General features: G+C 38.5%; 1 protein-coding gene across 1 annotated transcript in view; it reads left to right on the top strand.

The window, feature by feature from the left end:
- Nucleotides 1-19,231, top strand: part of DNAJC10 (DnaJ heat shock protein family (Hsp40) member C10) — a 204,280-nt gene that overhangs the window by 129,265 nt on the left and 55,784 nt on the right. The window contains exon 17 of the mRNA XM_053712848.1: nucleotides 18,910-19,043. Within this exon, the coding sequence (XP_053568823.1) occupies nucleotides 18,910-19,043 (134 nt within the window). The remainder of the gene's footprint in view (nucleotides 1-18,909; nucleotides 19,044-19,231) is intronic.

Below are 19,231 nucleotides of genomic sequence, written 5' to 3' on the forward strand. Positions count from 1 at the left end.
AGGAGGCCCCTAGTACATCTAGCGCGCCAATACTCCTTACTATGCTACAATTAACGGCTGTAATGGATAATTCTGTCAAAAACATTTTAGCCAAAATGCACACTTATCAGCGTAAGCGCGACTGCTCTGTTTTAGATACTGAAGAGCATGACGACGCTGATGATAATGGTTCTGAAGGGCCCCTAAACCAGTCTGATGGGGCCAGGGAGGTTTTGTCTGAGGGAGAAATTACTGATTCAGGGAACATTTCTCAACAAGCTGAACCTGATGTGATTACGTTTAAATTTAAGTTGGAACATCTCCGCATTCTGCTTAAGGAGGTATTATCCACTCTGGATGATTGTGACAAGTTGGTCATCCCAGAGAAACTATGTAAAATGGACAAGTTCCTAGAGGTCCCGGGGCTCCCAGAAGCTTTTCCTATACCCAAGCGGGTGGCGGACATTGTAAATAAAGAATGGGAAAGGCCCGGTATTCCTTTCGTCCCTCCCCCCATATTTAAAAAATTGTTTCCTATGGTCGACCCCAGAAAGGACTTATGGCAGACAGTCCCCAAGGTCGAGGGAGCGGTTTCCACTTTAAACAAACGCACCACTATACCCATAGAAGATAGTTGTGCTTTCAAAGATCCTATGGATAAACAATTAGAAGGTTTACTTAAAAAGATGTTTGTTCAGCAGGGTTACCTTCTACAACCAATTTCATGCATTGTCCCTGTCGCTACAGCCGCGTGTTTCTGGTTCGATGAGCTGGTAAAGGCGGTCGATAGTGATTCTCCTCCTTATGAGGAGATTATGGACAGAATCAATGCTCTCAAATTGGCTAATTCTTTCACCCTAGACGCCACTTTGCAATTGGCTAGGTTAGCGGCTAAGAATTCTGGGTTTGCTATTGTGGCGCGCAGAGCGCTTTGGTTGAAATCTTGGTCAGCTGATGCGTCTTCCAAGAACAAGCTACTTAACATTCCTTTCAAGGGGAAAACGCTGTTTGGCCCTGACTTGAAAGAGATTATCTCTGATATCACTGGGGGTAAGGGCCACGCCCTTCCTCAGGATCGGCCTTTCAAGGCCAAAAATAAACCTAATTTTCGTCCCTTTCGTAGAAACGGACCAGCCCAAAGTGCTACGTCCTCTAAGCAAGAGGGTAATACTTCTCAAGCCAAGCCAGCTTGGAGACCAATGCAAGGCTGGAACAAGGGAAAGCAGGCCAAGAAACCTGCCACTGCTACCAAGACAGCATGAAATGTTGGCCCCCGATCCGGGACCGGATCTGGTGGGGGGCAGACTCTCTCTCTTCGCTCAGGCTTGGGCAAGAGATGTTCTGGATCCTTGGGCGCTAGAAATAGTCTCCCAAGGTTATCTTCTGGAATTCAAGGGGCTTCCCCCAAGGGGGAGGTTCCACAGGTCTCAGTTGTCTTCAGACCACATAAAAAGACAGGCATTCTTACGTTGTGTAGAAGACCTGTTAAAAATGGGAGTGATTCATCCTGTTCCATTAGGAGAACAAGGGATGGGGTTCTACTCCAATCTGTTCATAGTTCCCAAAAAAGAGGGAACGTTCAGACCAATCTTAGATCTCAAGATCTTAAACAAGTTTCTCAAGGTTCCATCGTTCAAAATGGAAACCATTCGAACAATTCTTCCTTCCATCCAGGAAGGTCAATTCATGACCACGGTGGATTTAAAGGATGCGTATCTACATATTCCTATCCACAAGGAACATCATCGGTTCCTAAGGTTCGCATTCCTGGACAAGCATTACCAGTTCGTGGCGCTTCCTTTCGGATTAGCCACTGCTCCAAGGATTTTCACAAAGGTACTAGGGTCCCTTCTAGCTGTGCTAAGACCAAGGGGCATTGCTGTAGTACCTTACTTGGACGACATTCTGATTCAAGCGTCGTCCCTTCCTCAAGCAAAGGCTCACACGGACATCGTCCTGGCCTTTCTCAGATCTCATGGATGGAAAGTGAACGTGGAAAAGAGTTCTCTATCTCCGTCAACAAGGGTTCCCTTCTTGGGAACAATAATAGACTCCTTAGAAATGAGGATTTTTCTGACAGAGGCCAGAAAAACAAAACTTCTAGACTCTTGTCGGATACTTCATTCCGTTCCTCTTCCTTCCATAGCGCAGTGCATGGAAGTGATAGGTTTGATGGTAGCGGCAATGGACATAGTTCCTTTTGCGCGCATTCAGCTAAGACCATTACAACTGTGCATGCTCAGTCAGTGGAATGGGGACTATACAAACTTGTCTCCGAGGATACAAGTAAATCAGAGGACCAGAGACTCACTCCGTTGGTGGCTGTCCCTGGAGAACCTGTCACAAGGGATGACCTTCCGCAGACCAGAGTGGGTCATTGTCACGACCGACGCCAGTCTGATGGGCTGGGGCGCGGTCTGGGGATCCCTGAAAGCTCAGGGTCTTTGGTCTCGGGAAGAATCTCTTCTACCGATAAATATTCTGGAACTGAGAGCGATATTCAATGCTCTCAAGGCTTGGCCTCAGCTAGCGAGGGCCAAGTTCATACGGTTTCAATCAGACAACATGACAACTGTTGCGTACATCAACCATCAGGGGGGAACAAGGAGTTCCCTGGCGATGGAAGAAGTGACCAAAATCATTCTATGGGCGGAGTCTCACTCCTGCCACCTGGCTGCTATCCACATCCCAGGAGTGGAAAATTGGGAAGCGGATTTTCTGAGTTGTCAGACATTGCATCCGGGGGAGTGGGAACTCCATCCGGAAATCTTTGCCCAAGTCACTCACCTGTGGGGCATTCCAGACATGGATCTGATGGCCTCTCGTCAGAACTTCAAAGTTCCTTGCTACGGGTCCAGATCCAGGGATCCCAAGGCGGCTCTAGTGGATGCACTAGTAGCACCTTGGACCTTCAAACTAGCTTATGTATTCCCGCCGTTTCCTCTCATCCCCAGGCTGGTAGCCAGGATCAATCAGGAAAGGGCGTCGGTGATCTTGATAGCTCCTGCGTGGCCACGCAGGACTTGGTATGCAGATCTGGTGAATATGTCATCGGCTCCACCATGGAAGCTACCTTTGAGACGAGACCTTCTTGTTCAAGGTCCGTTCGAACATCCGAATCTGGTCTCACTCCAGCTGACTGCTTGGAGATTGAACGCTTGATCTTATCGAAGCGAGGGTTCTCAGATTCTGTTATCGATACTCTTGTTCAGGCCAGAAAGCCTGTAACTAGAAAGATTTACCACAAAATTTGGAAAAAATATATCTGTTGGTGTGAATCTAAAGGATTCCCTTGGGACAAGGTTAAGATTCCTAAGATTCTATCCTTCCTTCAAGAAGGATTGGAAAAAGGATTATCTGCAAGTTCCCTGAAGGGACAGATTTCTGCCTTGTCTGTGTTACTTCACAAAAAGCTGGCAGCTGTGCCAGATGTTCAAGCCTTTGTTCAGGCTCTGGTTAGAATCAAGCCTGTTTACAAACCTTTGACTCCTCCTTGGAGTCTCAACTTAGTTCTTTCAGTTCTTCAGGGGGTTCCGTTTGAACCCTTACATTCCGTTGATATTAAGTTATTATCTTGGAAAGTTTTGTTTTTGGTTGCAATTTCTTCTGCTAGAAGAGTTTCAGAATTTATCTGCTCTGCAGTGTTCTCCTCCTTATCTGGTGTTCCATGCAGATAAGGTGGTTTTACGTACTAAACCTGGTTTTCTTCCAAAAGTTGTTTCTAACAAAAACATTAACCAGGAGATTATCGTACCTTCTCTGTGTCCGAAACCAGTTTCGAAGAAGGAACGTTTGTTGCACAATTTGGATGTTGTTCGCGCTCTAAAATTCTATTTAGATGCTACAAAGGATTTTAGACAAACATCTTCCTTGTTTGTTGTTTATTCCGGTAAAAGGAGAGGTCAAAAAGCAACTTCTACCTCTCTCTCTTTTTGGATTAAAAGCATCATCAGATTGGCTTACGAGACTGCCGGACGGCAGCCTCCCGAAAGAATCACAGCTCATTCCACTAGGGCTGTGGCTTCCACATGGGCCTTCAAGAACGAGGCTTCTGTTGATCAGATATGTAGGGCAGCGACTTGGTCTTCACTGCACACTTTTACCAAATTTTACAAGTTTGATACTTTTGCTTCTTCTGAGGCTATTTTTGGGAGAAAGGTTTTGCAAGCCGTGGTGCCTTCCATCTAGGTGACCTGATTTGCTCCCTCCCATCATCCGTGTCCTAAAGCTTTGGTATTGGTTCCCACAAGTAAGGATGACGCCGTGGACCGGACACACCTATGTTGGAGAAAACAGAATTTATGTTTACCTGATAAATTACTTTCTCCAACGGTGTGTCCGGTCCACGGCCCGCCCTGGTTTTTTAATCAGGTCTGATAATTTATTTTCTTTAACTACAGTCACCACGGTATCATATGGTTTCTCCTATGCAAATATTCCTCCTTAACGTCGGTCAATGACTGGGGTAGGCGGAGCCTAGGAGGGATCATGTGACCAGCTTTGCTGGGCTCTTTGCCATTTCCTGTTGGGGAAGAGAAGAATATCCCACAAGTAAGGATGACGCCGTGGACCGGACACACCGTTGGAGAAAGTAATTTATCAGGTAAACATAAATTCTGTTTTAAAATTATTATAATGGTATGTGTGCCCATTGTAACATGAAAGATGTAGAGGCAGATCATGTATTTTAATCTACATTTACTTTTTGAACCACATGGAATGTAGAACCCTATTGTGAGCTGACAACCTATGAGATATTAGTGTTTCAAATGTGTTACTTTAGGGGACATATGGCAGATCTGTAGTCTTATAAAGTTAACTTTTCTTTCATGTAATTGGCAAGAGTCCATGAGCTAGTGACATATGGGATATACAATCCTACCAGGAGGGGCAAAGTTTCCCAAACCTCAAAATGCCTATAAATACACTCCTCACCACACCAACAATTCAGTTTTACAAACTTTGCCTCCTATGGAGGTGGTGAAGTAAGTTTGTGCTAAGATTTCTACGTTGATATGCGCTTCTCAGCATTGTTGAAGCCCGATTCCTCTCAGAGTACAGCAAATGTCCGAGGGACGTGAAGGGAGTATCACTTATTGAATACGATTTCCCTAACGGGGGTCTATTTCATAGGTTCTCTGTTATCGGTCGTAGAGATTCATCTCCTACCTCCCTTTTCAGATCGACGATATACTCTCAATCTAACATTACCTCTACTAATAACTGTTTTAGTACTGGTTTGGCTATCTGCTATATGTGGATGGGTGTCTTTTGGTAAGTATGTTTTTTATTTCTTAAGACACCTCAGCTATGGTTTGGCACTTTATGCATTTATATAAAGTTCTAAATATATGTATTGTACTTATATTTGCCATGAGTCAGGTTCATGTATTTCCTTCTGCACACTGTCCGTTTCATATTTGGGGAATATAAACATCTTTTAAATATGAAATTTATTTCTTACCTGGGGTTTAGTCTTTTTTTCAATTGACTACTTCTTACAAATTGCGGGCGGTATTAGGCCCGCGGGTGCGGCAAATGTTAAACTTTATTGCGTCATTCTTGGCGCGAAATTTTTTTTTGGCGCGGAAAAGTACGTCTATGACGCAATTTAGTCACTTCCGGCGTCATACTTGACGCCGAGACCTTTCACACTGCTGCGTCATTAGTGATGCGAGTGTGTCATTTCCGGTTAAAGTTTAGTTACGTTGTGCGTCATACTTGGCGCCAAATTTTTTTATTATTTCAATACCCCATTGATGTTTGCCTCTTGCTTTTTTCTATCAGAGGGCTAGGCTATTTGCATTTTTTCCCATTCCTGAAACTGTCATATAAGGAAATAGATAATTTTGCTTTATATGTTGTTTTTTTATCTTACATTTTGCAAGATGTCTCAACATTATCCTGCCTCAGAAGCTTCTACTGGAACATTGCTGCATGACATCGGTTCAACCAAAGCTAAGTGCATTTGTTGTAAAATTGTAGAAATTATCTCGCCGAATGTCATTTGTAATAGTTATCATGATAAACTTTTACATGCAGATAGTGTATCCATTAGTAATAGTACATTGCCAGTTGCAGTTCCTTCAACTTCTAATGTGCATGATATACCTGTAAATTTTAAAGAATTTGTTTCTGATTCTATTCTGAAGGCTTTGTCTGCATTTCCACCTTCAATTAAATGTAAAAGGTCTTTTAAAACTTCTCATTTAGTTGATGAAATTTCAAATGACCAACAACATAATAATTTATCCTCTTCTGATGAGGATCTATCTGATTCAGAAGATCCTTCCTCAGACATTGACACTAACAAATCTACTTATTTATTTAAAATTGAGTATATGTGTTCTTTATTAAAAGAAGTGTTAATTACTTTGGATATTGAGGTAACCAGTCCTCTTGATGTTCAGTCTAATAAACGTTTAAATGCTGTTTTAAAACCTCCTATGGTTTCTCCAGGGTTTTTTGCTATTGCTGAGGCTATTTCTGATATGATTTCTAAAGGAATGGAATAAGCTAGGTACTTCTTTTTCCTTCTTCAAGGTTTAGAAAAATTGTATCCTTTACCAGCAAAATCTATAGAGTTTTGGGAAAAGATCCCCAGAGTTGATGGGGCTATTTCTTCTCTTGCTAAACGTACCTCTATTCCTATGGAAGATAGTACTTCCTTTAAGAATCATTTAGATAGGAAGCTTGAATCTTATCTAAGGAAGGCCTATTTATATTCAGGTCATCTTCTTAGACCGGCAATTTCTTTGGCTGATGTTGCGCTGCATCAACTTTATGGTTGGAGAATTTAGCGCAACAGGAATTGGATTCTGACTTATCTAGCATTATTCGCTTACTGCAATATGCTAATCATTTTATTTATGATGCTATTTTTTGATATTATCAAAATTGATGTTAGATCCATGTCTTTAGCTATTTTAGCTAGAAGAGCTTTGTGGCTTAAATCCTGGAATGCTAATATGACATCTATTTCTAAGATTACTATCTCTTTCTTTCCAAGGTAATAATTTATTTGGGTCCCAGTTGGAGTCTATTATTTCAACTGTTACTGGGGGAAAGGGAGTTTTTCTGCCTCAGGATAAAAAAACCTAAGGGTAAATCTAAGGCTTCTAACTGTTTTCGTTCCTTTCCTCAGAATAAGGAACAAAAATTCAATCCTTCCCCCAAGGAATCTGCCTCCAATTGGAAGCCTTCCTCAAATTGGAATAAATCCAAGCTTTTTAGGAAACCAAAGTCAGCCCCTAAGTCCACATGAAGGTGCGGCCCTCATTCCAGTTCAGCTGGTAGGGGGCAGATTAAGGTTTTTCAAGGATATTTGGATAAAATCTGTTCAAAATCAATGGATTCAGAGCATTGTCTCTCAAGGGTATCGAATAGGATTCAGAGTAAGACCTCCTGTGAGAAGATTTTTTCTCTCACGTATCCCAGTAAATCCAGTAAAAGCTCAGGCTTTCCTGAAGTGTTTCAGACCTGGAGTCTTCAGGGGTAATCATGCCAGTTCCTCTTCTGGAACAAGGTTTGGGGTTTTATTCAAATCTATTCTTTGTCCCAAAGAAGGAAAATTTATTCAGACCAGTTCTGGATCTGAAAATTTTTGAATCGTTGTGTAAGAGTACCAACTTAAGATGGTGACTATAAGGACTATTCTGCCTTTTGTTCAGCAAGGACATTATATGTCCACAATAGACTTGCAGGATGCATACCTTCATATTCTGATTCATCCAGAACATTATCAGTTTCTGAGATTCTTTTTTCTAGACAAGCATTACCAATTTGTTGCTCTTCCATTTGGCATAGCAACAGCTCCAAGAATCTTTTTAAAGGTTCTGGGTGCCCTACTCTCAGTAATCAGAGAACAGGGTATTGCAGTGTTTCCTTATTGGACGATATCTTGGTACTAGCTCAGTCTTTACGTTCTGCAGAATCTCACACAAACCAACTAGTGTTGTTTCTTCGGAAACATGGTTAGAGGATCAATTTACCAAAGAGTTTCTTGATTCCTCAGACAAGGGTCACCTTTTTAGGCTTCCAGATAGATTCAGTGTCCATGACTCTGTGACTGAAATCTGCTGGATCCATGTACAAATCAGTGAACCTACAGGCTTTTCATTTTTTTTTTTCTTTCAAATAATTTTTTATTGAAGTCATAAAGAGATACATAATATGGGGTAAGCCCCAAAACATTTATACATCAATGTGTACGCAGTATGGTTAGCAACATAACCTATTCACATATCTCAGTCGTTACCATATAACGTGGGCTGATTCTCAATAAGACTTCGATTTTATTATAGAATATGAGAAGCGTAAAATGGATAGAAATGGTCTCCTCCCAGCTATGTTAGAAAAAGATTAGGGTATCTGTTCCGCTAAAGTTAGGGCTAGGGAGGAGATAGCTCTATAGTTTTGTGGGGAAGGGGGAAGCAGCGGGCAAGAGCCGCTCAAAATAGAGTAGGGGGGGATGGGATTGGGGGGGGGCAATTAGTATGTCGAGTTTGTAAGTAGAAGTTGCTCAGGATATATTAAGTTATATGCATAGTTGAGGGGCTATTAGTAAGATAAATAAGGGTAGTTCTCAAGAAGGATATGTGGGAGGGGAGGTGTATTAGTATATGTGGGGTATAAGGGGTTTCTCAGTGAGTTCCTCTCCTGGGAAAATGTCAGCTATAGACGATGTGGGGAAAAGGAGAAGGGATATGACCCGCAGACATCCAGTACCGGCGGGAAAGGGAGGAGAGGGCTCAGCAGGATCAGGGTGTAGGTAGCGTAGGGAATTCCTACGGTATATATATTTTTTAACATGCAAGTCATACTATAATATATTCTTGATAAATCTGACTCATCATAGTAAGCTATGTAATAATATATATATGAGAAGACAACTCTATTAACAAATAACTATAAACCATTTGGCTTCTCCTAATCAACCCTCTAAACACTTCCACGTAGGAGAACATTCAAGTAAACAGAGATGTAGGGTAGTAATGTTAACTATAAACAAATGTAAACTATTACAGGATGTCTTATAGAGGTTACCAAGTCTTAGTATATAGGGATCACCACACATCACCCCAATAGCTTTGCATAACTTAAAACTAAATTAGAATTAAGCGGCTGATATATGTAACTTAGATATAAATGCTAAATAAAGGTAAACATATATTGACAACCAAACCTATTATATCTGGGTGAGCTCCGTGGAGGCGAGATTAAAACATACATACATAGTTAGGACAAACATAAAATACCATGATGTGAGATCCATGAGATGCTGCAGAGACATAGCATTGAGATGGGGAAACATAACATAACCTATGCAAATAAAATAGTATTGATACAGTTTACGCTGCAGATCATATTATACTTATTAAAACCAATTTCTAATTACTATGATAAAGAAGAATGTAGGGGAAAGGAAACGATAAAAGCAGATAGTATTATAGGTTAATGTGCCTTATAAAGGGGAACACTATGTACTAGTAAATATACCACAGCAAGGTATGCTGTAAAATATAAATATTACGTTTAAGAGATTGGGAACATGAAGTATACCTACCATCAAGGACATGGTTAACAAATTATGTAAAAAATAAACAGTACTGGGCAAACCGTCTGTAGGAGAATAAAATTAGAGCTCTACTAATGCTGTGTATATGTAGCAGTTTAGACCTACAAATATTAATTATGCAAACCCTGATAAAAGAGCTACAGTAGGCTAATATAAAAAAGAAAAATAGTTATCATCAATATATGCCCTTCAGAAGGATCGAGTGATAACATTCTGCAAAATATATGCTTATATACTTAATGGAAGCAAGGAAAACTATTTTGAACGAATATGAGTAAAAAGAAAGTAAAAAAAAAAGAAAACTGAGCTGAGTGTAATAGACCGGGGTTACTATGAGAACATATGAGGAACCCAAAAGGGCTGATAATCCCTGGTAGTTCATTCTGATAACCAAAACAGAGGTTTTAATAACAACAAAAAGAATATAAACCCTGTGTATGAGGAGAGTCTTATTAAGATATAGACAGCAGCATTGAAGATAGTAAGTTCCAGTTTAATTCCCTCAGTCTCAGTGTCCACATATCTCATTGTGTGCATGTGAAAGCTGGGCAAAGAGGACAGGGGTGCTGCTGATCCTGATCTATCCCACACCAGTTCTGAGGCCAAACAATGAGGGAGCTGCAGTCTGTGTCAGCTTGGGCTTTGTCCCAGAAACGTTTAAAAGCAATGTTACTATCAGCGGGACGTTCATTCGTTGTCTAACAGGTCTCTCTGTTAATGCCCAGATATATGTCAGTCGCCATCTAGTAACCCCTTTGCTTGAAACATAAGGCAGGATACTTATCTGGGGAGTTCCTTCCATGCAGATCCCGAGTTTCTCTGTGCAGTGTCCCACGATCTCAAGCGTAGGAGAGATAGTAGCAGCAAAATGACACGACCTGTCATCAAGTGGACCGATCGCAGCTAACGTATCTCTGCCTGAGTCCGCATCTCTCCCGACATCAGCGGTGGGTTGGGGCTGTGAGCTGTGTATAACAGCGCTGTATTGCTGAGCGTTACTGAGCCGCTTCTGTTCCTCAGTCAAAGTCTCGTTCTGGGAGGGCATTCCACAATAAGGAGAAAGAGGGGTTACATGCATAATCTGTGGACGGTAGGCTCTTGTTCAGGAATGGAGTGTCGCATCTGTTCTCCTTACAGATCGTAATGATGTCCTCATATTGGCGATCCATTTTACTCTCCAACTCCCGCAGGAGGAATCTGACGATTGCGTGCGGGTCCTCCATTGGAAGGCAGTGTCCCAGACGTGCTGTATTCTATATTAGGTCACACACTTTAACTGTTTGGCCCCTCTGCGAGCGTTGTTACCCCGCAATTATTAGGAGCCAAGTGGAGGTAGGGGGTTCAGATGTCCCAGTCAATGTAGCTGCTCTCAGTACTCAAACCCTCTAAAGTCCCTTAGATAGAGATAGGTGTACATAGCTTTAGCTAGCAACTCTGCTCTAGAGGGATATGGGCGCCATTTGCCGCCATCAGGGCCTCTTCATATCAGAGTACTATACCACCATTGCTGCACTGAAGAAGCGACCAAATGCACCATAACTGTGTATATGGGCTCTTACTTGGGAGCGTAGATGGTATGATGGCTTCTTTAGGTCAAAAATCTCGCTAAAATTAGGTAAATAAAAGGTTATAAGAGGGAGCCTCAGATAAACGTGTCTGCTTTCGTTGGCGGTTAGCTCCGCCCCCCGGCTTTTCATTTTTTATATTTTTGTGATATTGGTTTTTGTGCAATTTTTTTTTTGATATATACTATATGGACTTCCATTAGAGACACTAACAATATCACTTATAAGTTGGTAACTACCACCTCCGGATCTGGCACCTAGGGTGCTGAAGCGGCTCTGTGTTTAGGAGCACTTATTTAGATTTTTAGATTTTTTGCTCATTAGGATTTTTTTGCCCATCAGGATTTTTTCTTTTATACGTATTTTTACACTCTTGGATTGTGGATATTTTTGTTTTAATATTTCAAGGGATTATTTATTTTTTAAGATACACATTTTTCTTCTGTTTCTCATTTTTTCACTTGTCGCCTCTTTTTCTGCACTGGATTTACCATTTATTTAAAAGTAACAATTTGGTGTCTATCCGTACACCACCAGAACATATTGCCACACCTACACAAAACTTGGAAGACACTGTGATTGATCTGCATTGAACTGTGATTTTTGTATTTTTTCACTAGCGCTAGTGTGGATTCACATTTTTTTGGGGTACAACACTGACTTTCTCATCAACGTCACGTTCTTCCACATCCCCTCCTCCACTTGGTCCGATTACGGATCTCATACGCCTTTGATTATTGTATTGATTTCTGAATTTTGTATTGAAGTTTTAACGGAAGTTTTTGCACAATCATATGCTGAGATTTTAACGTTTATTTGAAAGTTGACATATTGTTTATTGTTACACATCACATTGTTTTGATTTGAACCACATTTTACACGTCTTTTTCATCCACTGACAATAGAACCATATCCAAACTTCGTAGTTAGGCAACCGATTCACTAATTTATCTATCCTAAACACACATATGTACTTTGGATATAGATACATTCAAGGTTTTGTATAACTAAAGTAGCCAGTTACACAACTCCTGTAAGAATTACATGGATCCATGAATCGAATTTTATTGTATTTCTATATGAACATTGTGTTTTAACATTTTACCTGTGATTTTAATCTGAATGTATATGGAATAAATTATTTGCCAGAATTTAGCTTCCAGCCTTTTAAGCTAATCAGCGCTTACTAACGCTTCCTATTCTGATACCTACTATTTAGCCTGCTAGGAAAGAAAAAAGTACTAATGGCACTGCTGAAAGTAAAAGATTGGGGTAGCCTATGAATCTCTGGAGTTAGAGATAAATTCTATGTAAATTTGTATCTGTAAACCTGGCTTAATTACAAAGTGGCTGAGGTGCTGTGCACTTGTATACTGAAACACTCTAAATCAATCCTTGGATTGAAAAATTGTGCACCTGAATAGCACTCTTTCCCCAATCTAGGGTGGCAAGATTTGGGCACAGACTGAATAATTATGGAGTGGGAGTGCTGGAGAGTATTTAAAATATAACCTTTATTTGGAAATTTAAAATAAAAAACCAAAAACACACACACATAAATCTACATATATACAATGTTAAAAAATACAGGGTTTGGTCGGATTTATCTCAATCCAATGTATTCTATTTAGATAAAGTAGGGATATCTTGGGTTTTGAATTAATTATTTTGGAGTCAGTTTTTTCAATTAAGGTTAGTATAGGTCTGATATAGCGTATGTGATACGTGGTATTTATTAACCTTATACCACTATATCGATGACTATTATTTCTTGTCTATTGTTCTTAAGTTACAGTCGGTCTTGTCTTACGTGGTAATAAGTGGTTATATGTGGTATTTATTACCCTATATCACTGTATTAAGGACTCTATTATTCCTTGTCTATTGATCTTAAGTTATAGTCTGTCTTGTCTTCCTAAGTTCTTTGTTGAACATACATGTAATAGTACAATTTTGTAGAAACTAATTTTAAAGTGATATGCGGCAGAGTCTAGTTTGTCTTGTTATAAATATTGACGTTTTGGACTTTGCAAATTAGATATCACTGTTGTTGCCAGAATGATTTTTCAAATATGGAATGAGTGATGTTCTGTATTTAAAGCTTTGCTTTGAGTAGTCAGCTAATTCTTTTACTAACAGCTACTATCTGGATATATTATAAGTTATGCCTGATATATTCCCTGGCTGTTAGATTGAACTGTGGTAGCTGCTATCTAAGTATGCTGGTGACGGTTACTCAATATGTTTTCAGATTATCATACTACGTTCTCAAACGCTTTAAAAAGCATATATATAAAAGATCTCTTAAGCTCTTACTATTGGTTTTGCTTAATATCTAGTGCTTGTCTAAAGTCTCTCACCATATATTTAGTAAGAATGTTCTTTTATGTTTGAAAGTATGTATAGAGAAGTTTGAGTAGATTGCTGAGACTTAGCTTGATAGGATTGACTGTTTCTATCAAATCAAATATTTTTATCTTTCTTGTGGTTTTGCTGGTTCACAGTAGCAATGTGCTTAGACAAAGTTTTTGTTATTGGTTCATCAATGTGGATAAAGTTGTATAGCAAACTGTTCTTAAACTGCTTATATAGCTGTACTGGTAATATCACTTTAATTGTTCAACACTACATAAATTGACTTTGCTGATACATTGTAATCAACATTGAATTTAACTTAAAAATGGATATTCTCAATATCAAATGATCCAGAATGGATCCGGTATTGCTGATTTTGGCGTTTTTTCTAATAGATTCTAATATCCCATATATTGGCTGTGATAAATATTAGATCTGTATATTCACAGACAACTTTTGAAAACAGTAATGCAAATATTAGCACTATAACTTTAAGTTGAATTGTATCTTGTCTTTTATCACCACTGGATAATTTTAGCGTTAGAGAGGATACGCTCTTACATTATAACAAAATATAGCTAATAGTGTCAAATTGCTTAGCTGTATCGTCTTTAACTCTGTTGTTCTAAATTAATATAGATGCGGCTTGCAGCTTGGCGTTTTGTATTTTTCAAACGTTGAGTATTGGGGTATTATATTTCACTCCCCCCTTCTCATGCTAGTATGCTTTTTACAACACCTCACTTGTAATTGCCGGTTAAAAGTAAAGTCTGATATGCGGTATTAGATTGAATCCTGTTTCAGGGATTATTAACTCGACTCTAAGATACCACTACTTTTGTTTTAAATTATAGACCAAACATCCTACTATTTAAAAAATGTTAGGACGCATTCACAACAAACATTTCCCTAACATGTTTCGCCACTAACGTGGCTTTGAAAAAAATACTTGCATGAGAAGGGGGGAGTGAAATATAATACCCCAATACTCAACGTTTGAAAAATACAAAAAACGCCAAGCTGCAAGCCGCATCTATATTAATTTAGAACAACAGAGTTAAAGACGATACAGCTAAGCAATTTGACACTATTAGCTATATTTTGTTATAATGTAAGAGCGTATCCTCTCTAACGCTAAAATTATCCAGTGGTGATAAAAGACAAGATACAATTCAACTTAAAGTTATAGTGCTAATATTTGCATTACTGTTTTCAAAAGTTGTCTGTGAATATACAGATCTAATATTTATCACAGCCAATATATGGGGTATTAGAATCTATTAGAAAAAACGCCAAAATCAGCAGTAATACCGGATCCATTCTGGATCATTTGATATTGAGAATATCCATTTTTAAGTTAAATTCAATGTTGATTACAATGTATCAGCAAAGTCAATTTATGTAGTGTTGAACAATTAAAGTGATATTACCAGTACATCTATATAAGCAGTTTAAGAACAGTTTGCCATACAACTTTATCCACATTGATGAACCAATAACAAAAACTTTGTCTAAGCACATTGCTACTGTGAACCAGCAAAACCACAAGAAAGATAAAAATATTTGATTTGATATAAATAGTCAATCCTATCAAGCTAAGTCTCAGCAATCTACTCAAACTTCTCTATACATACTTTCAAACATAAAAGAACATTCTTACTAAATATATGGTGAGAGACTTTAGACGAGCACTAGATATTAAGCAAAACCAATAGTAAGAGCTTAAGAGATCTTATATATATATATATATATATATATATATATATATATATATATATATATATATATATATATATATATATATATATATATATATATATATATATATATATATATGCTTTTTAAAGCGTTTGAGAACGTAGTATGATAATCTGAAAACATATTGAGTAACCGTCACCAGCATACTTAGATAGCAGCTACCACAGTTCAATCTAACAGCCAGGGAATATATCAGGCATAACTTATAATATATCCAGATAGTAGCTGTTAGTAAAAGAATTAGCTGACTACTCAAAGCAAAGCTTTAAATACAGAACATCACTCATTCCATATTTGAAAAATCATTCTGGCAACAACAGTGATATCTAATTTGCAAAGTCCAAAACGTCAATATTTATAACAAGACAAACTAGACTCTGCCGCATATCACTTTAAAATTAGTTTCTACAAAATTGTACTATTACATGTATGTTCAACAAAGAACTTAGGAAGACAAGACAGACTATAACTTAAGATCAATAGACAAGGAATAATAGAGTCCTTAATACAGTGATATAGGGTAATAAATACCACATATAACCACTTATTACCACGTAAGACAAGACCGACTGTAACTTAAGAACAATAGACAAGAAATAATAGTCATCGATATAGTGGTATAAGGTTAATAAATACCACGTATCACATACGCTATATCAGACCTATACTAACCTTAATTGAAAAAACTGACTCCAAAATAATTAATTCAAAACCCAAGATATCCCTACTTTATCTAAATAGAATACATTGGATTGAGATAAATCCGACCAAACCCTGTATTTTTTAACATTGTATATATGTAGATTTATGTGTGTGTGTTTTTGTTTTTTTTATTTTAAATTTCCAAATAAAGGTTATATTTTAAATACTCTCCAGCACTCCCACTCCATAATTATTCAGTCTGTGCCCAAATCTTGCCACCCTTGATTGGGGAAAGAGTGCTATTCAGGTGCACAATTTTTCGATCCAAGGATTGATTTAGAGTGTTTTAGCCTGCTAGGAGGCTAATCTGTTAGTAAGCATAAGGCCCTTTAATACCTTAGCGCTCGGTACTCATATCAAAGCATGACTGTCTCTAACAGACAAGAGACGTTTAAAATTGGTTGCAGTCTGCCGGCACCTTCAGTCTCAGTCATTCCCTTCAGTGGCTATGTGCATGGAAGTTTTAGGTCTCATGACTGCAGCATCGGATGCGATCCCCTTTGCTAGTTTTCACATGACACCTCTTCAGCTTTGTATGCTGAATCAATGATGCAGGGATTATACAAAGATATCACAATTTATATCCTTAAATCCCAATGTACGAAACTCTCTGACATGGTGGATAGATCACCATCGTTTAGTTAAAGGGGCTTCTTTTGTTAGGCCAATCTGGACTGTGATCACAACAGATGTGAGTCTCTCAGGTTGGGGAGCTGTTTGGGGATCTCTGACAGCACAAGGGGTTTGGAAATCTCAAGAGGCGAGATTACCATTAAATATTTTAGAACTCCGTGCAATTCTCAGAGCTCTTCAGTTTTGGCCTCTGTTAAAGAGAGAACCGTTCATTTGTTTTCTCAGTTTGTTCAGATGTGGGGTCTTGCAGAGATAGATCTCATGGCCTCTCATCTAAACAAGAAACTTCCCAGATACCTGTCCAGGGATGTTCAGGCGGAAGCAGTGGATGCGCTGACACTTCTTTGGTGTCATAATCCTGCTTACATCTTCCCGCCTCTAGTTCTCCTTCCAAGAGTGATTTCCAAAATCATCATGGAACAATAATTTGTGTTGCTGGTGGCGCCAGCATGGCCACACAGGTTTTGGTATGCGTATCTGGTTCGGATGTCCAGTTGCCCGCCTTGGCCACTTTCGTTACAGCCAGACCTACTATCTCAAGGTCCATTTTTCCATCAGGATCTCAAATCATTAAATTTGAAAGTATGGAAATTGAACGCTTAGTTCTAAGTCATAGAGGTTTCTCTGACTCAGTGATTAATACTATGTTACAAGCTCGTAAATCTGTCTCTAGAAAGATTTATTATAGAGTTTGGAAGACTTACATTTCATGGTGTTCTTCTCATAAATTTTCTTGGCATTCTTTTAGAATTCCTAGAATTTTACAGTTTCTTCAGGATGGTTTGGATAAGGTTTTGTCTGCAAGTTCCTTGAAAGGACAAATCTCTGCTCTTTCTGTTTTATTTCACAGAAAGATTGCTATACTTCCTGATATACACTGTTTTGTACAGGCTTTAGTTCGTATTCAGCCTGTCATTAAATCAATTTCTCCTCATTGAAGTCTTAATTTGGTTCTGAAGGTTTTACAGGCTCCTCTATTTGAGCCTATGCATTCTTTGGGCATTAAACTACTTTCTTGGAAAGTGTTGTTCCTTTTGGCCATCTCTTCTGCTAGAAGAGTTTCTGAGCTATCTGCTCTTTCTTGTGAATCTCCTTTTCTGATTTTTATCAGGATAAGGCGGTTTTGCAGACTTATTTTGAATTTTTTCCTAAGGTTGTGAATTCTAACAACATTAGTAGAGAAATTGTTGTCCCTTCCTTGTCTCCTAATCCTAAGAATCCTTTGGAAAGATCCTTACATTCTTTGGATGTGGTGAGAGCTTTGAAATATTATGTTGAAGCTACTAAAGATTTCAGGAAGACTTCTAGTCTATATGTTATATTTTCCTAGGAAAGGTCAGAAGGCCTCTGCTATTTCCTTGGCCTCTTGGTTAAAGCTTTTGATTCTTCAAGCTTATTTGGAGTCGGGTCAAGCCCCGCCTCATAGAATTACAGCTCATTCTACTAGATCAGTCTCCACTTCGTGGGCTTTTAAGAATGAAGCTTCAGTTGATCAGATTTGCAAAGCAGCAACTTGGTCCTCTTTGCATACATTTACTAAATTCTACCGTTTTGATGTATTTGCTTCTTCGGAAGCAGTTTTTGGTAGAAAAGTTCTTCAGGCAGCTGTTTCAGTTTGATTCTTCTGCTTTTGATTTAAGTTTTTTTCTTTCAAATGGAAATAAACTTATTTTTTTGGGTTGTGGACTAATTTTTTCAGCGGTATATGGCTGTTTTTATTTTTCCCTCCCTCTCTAGTGACTCTTGAGTGGAAGACTCCACATCTTGGGTATTGATATCCCATATGTCACTAGCTCATGGACTCTTGCCAATTACATGAAAGAAAACATAAATTATGTAAGAACTTACCTGATAAATTCATTTCTTTCATATTGGCAAGAGTCCATGAGGCCCACCCTTTTTATGGTGGTTATGATTTTTTGTATAAAGCACAATTATTTCCAAATTTCCTTTGTTGATGCTTTCTACTCCTTTCTTTATCACCCCTCTGCTTGGCTATTCGTTAAACTGAATTGTGGGTGTGGTGAGGGGTGTATTTATAGGCATTTTGAAGTTTGGGAAACTTTGCCCCTCCTGGTAGGATTGTATATCCCATACGTCACTAGCTCATGGACTCTTGCCAATATGACAATATGAAAGAAATGAATTTATCAGGTAAGTTCTTACATAAATTATGTTTTTTTCATATTCTAAAGTATTCTGTTTCATATTTGTGGCAACTTTTTTTTTATCTTGAAAGGTTGCCTGGCATGTAATGTTCAGAATAATTTGATAAGGTGTGCTACCAACAATACAATTTATCCCTTTACAAATAATTGTATTGCTATATTTTTTTTCCAGCTTTTAAATGGATTTATTAATGTTGGGAGTGTCGATTGTCAAAGGCATAGTTTCCTGTGCAGCCAAGAACATGTAAATGCATATCCAGAAATTCGACTTTATCCTGGAAGTTCAGATTCACCCAATCATTATTTGTAAGTGTAATTGTTGTTTGTGTGTTGTTTGTTTTTGTTGTTGTTGTTGTTGTTGTTGTTGTTGTTTTTTATATATATTGATATTGATAAATTTTAGTTTGTGCCCTTATCACTAAATATTTCTAAAGAATACCCATGTATAAATACATTTCTTAACTCAATTGTATTTCTTTCATAACGGTGGTAAG

The sequence above is a fragment of the Bombina bombina genome, chromosome 1, assembly GCF_027579735.1.
Source record: "Bombina bombina isolate aBomBom1 chromosome 1, aBomBom1.pri, whole genome shotgun sequence".
In the NCBI taxonomy this organism is placed as follows: Eukaryota; Metazoa; Chordata; class Amphibia; order Anura; family Bombinatoridae; genus Bombina; species Bombina bombina.